The sequence below is a fragment of the Grammomys surdaster genome, unplaced genomic scaffold (assembly GCF_004785775.1).
Source record: "Grammomys surdaster isolate TR1022 unplaced genomic scaffold, NIH_TR_1.0 164, whole genome shotgun sequence".
Classification (NCBI taxonomy): Eukaryota; Metazoa; Chordata; class Mammalia; order Rodentia; family Muridae; genus Grammomys; species Grammomys surdaster.
In genome coordinates this window covers 1,286,689-1,293,384 of record NW_021604612.1, presented here as the reverse complement: position 1 = coordinate 1,293,384, position 6,696 = coordinate 1,286,689, and the positions used below count along the sequence as shown (strand labels likewise).

The 6,696-nt window shown below is 52.6% G+C and overlaps 1 protein-coding gene across 2 annotated transcripts in view; it reads left to right on the top strand.

The window, feature by feature from the left end:
* The window catches only part of Sgsm1 (small G protein signaling modulator 1), a 69,668-nt gene that overhangs the window by 26,936 nt on the left and 36,036 nt on the right, over positions 1 to 6,696 (top strand). For both annotated transcript variants that reach the window (XM_028765431.1, XM_028765432.1), the window contains 4 exons: positions 1,982 to 2,106; positions 4,060 to 4,127; positions 4,793 to 4,956; positions 5,139 to 5,271. In XM_028765431.1, the coding sequence (XP_028621264.1) occupies positions 1,982 to 2,106; positions 4,060 to 4,127; positions 4,793 to 4,956; positions 5,139 to 5,271 (490 nt within the window). The remainder of the gene's footprint in view (positions 1 to 1,981; positions 2,107 to 4,059; positions 4,128 to 4,792; positions 4,957 to 5,138; positions 5,272 to 6,696) is intronic.

The following is a 6,696-nucleotide window of genomic DNA, read 5'->3' as shown; positions in this document are numbered from 1 at the left end:
GCCCATCCATTCATCCATCATCTATCACTTACACAGACATTACACATGCATACATCTATCCACACATACATGTCTATATCAGTGCATGTGGTAATGTCTCTAGCTGGCTGCCCTGCCCATCAGCTTTTCCATTTCCCACCTCCCTTCATCCTTGTTAATCTATTTGTGGGTGTAGCTATTCACTTTCTCTCCACCCATCTGGCTGTCCACTTCTTTTCCCGTCTGTTCCTACATCCCCGTCCACAGGCCATCTGCCTGGCTATGTTCTCTTGCTGTCACTCAGCAAACATTTACCCAGATGCTCTGTGTGGCAGAGGTGTGGTATTATGAAGGTGGTCCCCTTCCTCGATGACACCTGGCCAGTGCTCGCTGTGACATGCGCTAACTGTAGAGATGGCAACGCTGAGCCCGAACAAGGGGCAGGATTATGATTACCACATCAGCTGCTTCTATGAATGGTTACCTTCTGTGCTTCGACGGCTGGCTGGCACAAGGGTAGAGAATGAGGCATGAGCAGCCCCTGCCCCGAGGGAGGCTGTCTTTGCTGTCTTCTCCTCTGGGTCATTGGGTGACAGTCAGAACACATCCATCCACCTACCCACCCACCCACCCATCCTCGCATCCATTCATCCACCTGTCCATCTATCCATCTACCCACCCACCCATCCACTCACCCATCCACCCATCCATCCACCCATTCATCTATCCATCCACCCAGTCATCTATCCACCCACCCACCCACCCATCCACCAACCACCTGTCCATCCATCTGATGTTCTGGTGCAGCTGGAAGGAAGCAGGAAGAGGTCCCAGCTCTGTGGTCACAACTTTAACCGTTGGGTGACCTTGAGCATGTCTCTTTGCCCTGTGGGCTGTCATATCTGCATCCCAGTGGACACAAGGCCCTGATATCTTAAATTTAGGAACTACTGAGCTTAAGACGTAGCCAGTTTTCAAATGACCAACGGGAAGCTTCAAATGCTAAGAACTGGGGTCCATTTCAGGGGTAGAGGGCTTAGTGTGTTCATGGTTCCATCCAGAGGGGAGAGGGAGGGAGAGGGAGAGGGAGAGGGAGAGGGAGAGGGAGAGGGAGAGGGAGAGGGAGAGATGAATGTGAGTCATCAAGATATTGAAACAGGACCATGCCAGGCTCTGGCAGCAGAAGTGAGTGGTTGCCCTAAACCATATATGACTCACAAAACCCAATGTACTTCCTGTTGGTCCCTTAACACAAAAAGTTTGGTGACCTCTGACCCAGCATGTGAAATACAGATTGTTCACTGTCATCTCCATCGAGGTTCTGAAGGCCCATGGAGCATGGCATCTCTGCTTTCCAAGGGCATCTGGGACTAGGTGACCTGGAGAGATGAGTCACAGGACTGTCACCCTGTTCTCGAGTCCAAGTCACAATAGCTTTGCCTTTCAAAGCTGAATCACAGGCTTCTCTGTCAGGAGACATTTAAAACGCACTCGTGTGTCCTCCCTGCAAAATAACAGCCTTGCCCAAGCTCAATCGAGGGGGTGACTGACTGAGCCTGTGTGCGATCAGGCCATCAACAGCCGCTTCACAGCTGTGAGATGCCACGGGTGACCAGACATCCCCAAGCCAAGGATGGATAAGACTGAATCTTAGGAGTGGGCGGGGCATCCTTCACGAAAGAGAGACAGGAGCATTTTCTTGCCCACCCACTGACCTGGAATGATGGGAAGTGGGTGGGTAGATTCTGGGCAGGCAGAGAGGCTTCTGGGTGGAAGTATGGTGGGAGGTGCTTGGGGAGAGGGATTCTGGGTAATATCTATGGGATAGACTGCAGGTGGTTTCTCCGCTCGCTCGGCTCGGTCTCGATGGGCTTCCGAGAGATTGCAGAAAACAACCCAACCTTTTGGTTCTGCTTCTGCATCCTTGAGGCAAGGCTCAGTCAGGCCTGTGTCCACCAGAGTCCAGCCACATGACCAGGCCTGAGTTCCCTTCTTTCTGCAGAGGGATGACATGGAGGCTGTGCCAGGGTACCTGTCTCTACACCAGACAGCTGATGTCATGACCTTGAAGTGGACACCCAATCAGCTGATGAACGGGTCTGTGGGGGACCTGGACTACGAGAAGAGGTAAGAGAAGGTCAATTGAATGCTCCCCAAGTCCTTCTACTCTCTTAGACACGGAGATGCTCTCTTCAGGGCCTGCCTGGTTGTTATGGTTACCTGGCCTGGCCTCCCTACTGCTCAGGTGGCCTCAGAAGGAACAGCAGCCTTGGGAGCAGCTGGAGACAGGTGACAGGGCCTCGGGAGTAGGCGTGGTCAGCTGCTCGCATTCATAAGTATATTCTCAGGGGCCAGCGAGATGGCTGAGTTCCTCAAAGCCTGAGTTCTATTCCTGGGACCTATCTGGTGGAAGGAGAGAACCCGACTCCTTCTTATTACCCTCCGACCTCCACTCGTTCACGATCGTGTTCACCCACTACACACACACACACATACACACACACACACACACCACTAAATAAATAAAAATGTAATTTAAAGATTTTGCAAGTGTGCTCCCAGGCCTATCGAAGTGTACGAATAGCAAATACGGAGCCTGTAAACGGCACCTCAGCAAGCCATGAGGACACACGAGACTGAAGAACTAGCCCCGCCCCGCCCAGTGACGTCACTTCCGTATCCTCCCCAGCCTCAGTTTGACAAGCTATACTTAGGGTGTAGGAATGGAGCCCCTTACAGAAGGTATCAGAAGTGGGTCGCAGCTGCTAGCGTGATGCCTGTGTTACTCTGGGTTCTCCTAAGAGTGGGTGCCAGGAAAGGATTGATGAACAAGAGATTTATTTCTTCAGGGAGGTTTATTTCTTCAAGAGATTTATTTCTGGGGGAGATGAGGGCAGGCGCAGAAGAGAAAGAAAGGAAGGTCACATGGGAAGAGTATCCATCAGACCAGCTGGGGATGCTGGACTGGACAGACCTGGACCACACCCATGTGCTCAGTCATAGCACCTTGGTGGGACTGTGGTGATCTGCTGCGTTCCACTTCCTGGAAAAGGATCTCTGCATGGTTGCATTCCTGGACTGCCACAAAACCTACATTCCCACGTCCCCCATCACGTGCTGTTCTGATAGGGGAATAACTTATTTCAGGATCGTGGTGGGCCCTGAGCTAGAAGTATATACTAAGTCAGTACTCGGAGCAACCGTGTCACAAGCACTGTGTTCTGAGCTGTGTGAGGGACTCTAGGTCGAGTCCTTCAAATGACATAGTCTATTAAATCCTCATAGAAACACTACAGTGGAGATCTTATTAGCACCCCTGTTTTATAGCTGGGGATATTAGCGCCCTCATTTTATATATGGGGAAACTGAGACCCCTCAAATCACACTAGTATGCCAGGTAAGGTCAGAACTGGGAGAGGTCATTCTGACTTCTGCCCACAGCTGCTCTGAGCTAGTACCGATGTTTAACTTCCAGGTACAAAAAAGTAAAGCTCAAGTGACTGGACCATTTGTCAAATGATTCAAAGGACCCAGGGATGGGAGACCTCAGGCTAGACCCAGGGGTGTGAATAGCCATTCCTGAACCCATCACTGCCTCTTGCTTCTGCTTTCCTGCCTGCCCACCCTGTGCTCAGACAGGCCTTGCATGGCTCTGAACGTCCCTGGGCAGCAAGGAGCTTTCTTCCTGGGCTCTGGAAGCATAAGCCTATCATTTCTTTTATGGTGCTCGACTCATGGTGCCAACCCTGCCTTAGTCACTATGACCAGTCAGTGCTGATTGGCTAGCCTGGGTCAAGTGATCATCCTGGAGTGCTGATTGGCCAGCCTGTGTCAGGTGATCATTCCGGACTCCTGGGCTAGAGACTTGGCATTATTGGGCTTGAGACTTGGCGTTGTTGGGTTCGGGTAACCATGTAGATAGGGAGAAGGGGGGTTTACTCAGAAAGTTGTGGCGGTAGGATCAAAGGAAGGGGAGGATGGCTGGGCAGACTGGAGTCACAGATGCTGGGACACGTGGGTCTTGGTGAGAGGGCAGAGGTGCCTCTGGCTTCCCACAGTCTCCCCCACTTCCCCCTCCAGTGTCTACTGGGACTACGCTGTGACCATCCGCTTAGAGGAGATAGTTTACCTGCATTGCCACCAACAAGGTAGGGACCATGGGGACAGCAGGTGGCTGGGCATCCATTGTGGCTGTCTGTCCCTGCTCCCCACCACACCCCGTTCATTCATTTAACATGAGGAGACACTTGGGTGTGCCTCCTCAAACGGCTTTATTTCTCTGAGTGTGCCTGCTCTGAATCATTGCAACCATTCAGTGATGGGGGGCTGGGGGTGGAGGGGAGGAACGTCACACCACCATGTATGAAATAACGCTGAATGTTGGCTATAGAGAGGGAACTTGAAAACCAGATCTTTGTGACTCTGAAATCAGTGATCTTCGGACCAGAGACCAGTAACCACTATAGTCCCTTAAAGCCAGAAGAACACCAAAAATAAACAGGGTGGGCTGAACCTGTCTAGGCATGGAACTCAACACTTTAGTAAGGCAGACCTTGGTTCTGATCAATGCTCTGCAGCTTAGCAGCGGTGTGACTTTAGGGGTGACATAAAACTTCTCTGAGTCTCGGTTTTGTCCCTTGTAACATAGGGAACGAACAGCCAAGCCTCCCAGGGATGTTCTGAGTGTTACAGTAAGGCAGTACTTATAACACCCAGTATGGCTCTTGGGGGTGAAGGTATGTGTTTGCAGAGCAGGGACTGTACCATGCTTTGTGGTGACATCCCACCATCCTCTCTTCTCCGATGGTGGCAGTGGACAGCGGTGGGACCGTCGTGCTGGTGAGCCAGGATGGAATCCAGAGGCCGCCCTTCCGCTTCCCCAAGGGAGGGCACTTGCTACAGTTCCTCTCCTGTCTGGAGAATGGGCTGCTTCCGCACGGGCAGCTGGACCCGCCGCTTTGGTCACAGAGAGGAAAGGTGAGGAAGGGGTCAGCTGTGGGGGGGCTCGAGGAGGCTGGGAGATGCTAGCCGTGGGGGTATCACTGGGCTCTACTGTGACTTGGGGGCTCCTGCGCTTCTCTCTGGGATCCTCAGCGATGCCAGGTTTGGGGATAGAAAAGGCGGCTTTCTGAGGTCTGCCGTGGGATATGCTCCTGCAGGGGAAGGTATTTCCTAAGCTGCGCAAGCGGAGCCCACAGGGGTCCTCCGAGTCCACATCTTCGGACAAGGAGGATGACGAAGCCACGGATTACGTGTTCCGCATCATCTACCCTGGCACACAGTCTGAATTCGGTAAGCAGCCCTGGGCCCTGAGCTCACCTGGCTCCTCCTGGGAACCACTCCAGAAGTTACCCTTGGGAGGCAGCAGGCCTGGGTTCTGGGGCCAGCAAAGGACACCGAGAAACTAAAGTGTCCCGGTGCCTTCCACCTCCCCCAAAATGAGAACCAATAGCCACCCCTTATTCAGCTAGTAAAGATGCCACCGGGCAGGAGGGGACAGTAACCATGACAGTGGCCTGGGTTCAGAAACGGGTAAATCCCCTGTGTTCCCTGGCCTAGATGAACCTCTGATCTAGAGAGAGACCTTCGATAGAAGAAAACACCCCAGATCTTGCTCTGACCTCTGCGTATAACCATACTGCTGTGTTGAACACTCATGTGCACACATTGGGACATGCATATGTGTGCGCACACCCACTCATACACACACACACAAAACCAAGCACAGTATAGTGGCAGACACTTGTTATTCAAGTGCTAGGGAGGCAGTCAGGCACTAGCCATCTGGATCTCGGTAGCCATCCAGTTTACACTGCTTGACAAGTTCTGGGCCAGTGAGGAACTGTCTCAAAAGCAAAAATACATGGTATCGGTGAACAACACTTGAGGCTGACCTATGTCCCTCACAAACATGTGCACAAACTGTACAGACATCCACATGTCCATGTGCACCTGCACAAACACACGTGTATGTACACATACACACACATACGACTGGATTGAGCCAGGTGTGATGGACACCTGTCATCTAACATTCAGGAGGCTGAGACAGGAGGATTGCCAGTTTGAGGCTAGCTGGGGCTGCTGGGTAAGGTAAACCCTTGTCTTAAAAAGAAACAGTCCCCATTGCTGCTATTAAGGTGGCTGTTGTGAATCTCTGTCCTGCAAAATGAGGACAGTTGCCTTCTTTACGTTCGTCAAGGATGAATGGTGAGCCTGTGGTCTAGTGCCTGGCACAGTGTGGGCACTGTACAAGTGCCAGTCTTCCCTCCTCTGGTCAGCACGGCGTACGTGGGAGCTGTGTGGAGCAGGGCGGGGAGAGGGTTAGAACCCCAAGGAATTGGTTTCTCTGGTGGCCTCTGTCCCAACCACCTTAGCCCCCCACTCACTGATTCTTTTTGTTTTCTGTCTCAAGTTGCCCTTGACCTTTTGAGCAACCCCCGGCCCGTATCCATTGGCCCTGCCTGGATGATGCTTGCTTCGGGCCAGTCCGTGCTTGTGGTGGCCAGGGGGCTCCAGTGGGCACAAACCAGAGGGTGCCTCACCACCTCCACAAGGAGTCTGAAGGAGCATCCCCCCAGTAATGTCTGGTTCCCCTTCCCCGGGGCTGGGTGACACCTCAGCCATGTCCCTATTTGAGTCTTGTTCCAAGGAAGATGGAGACAAATGAGCAGCCCTGTGCCCCCAGTACCCACCCCACCCTGCAGAAGGCAGCCC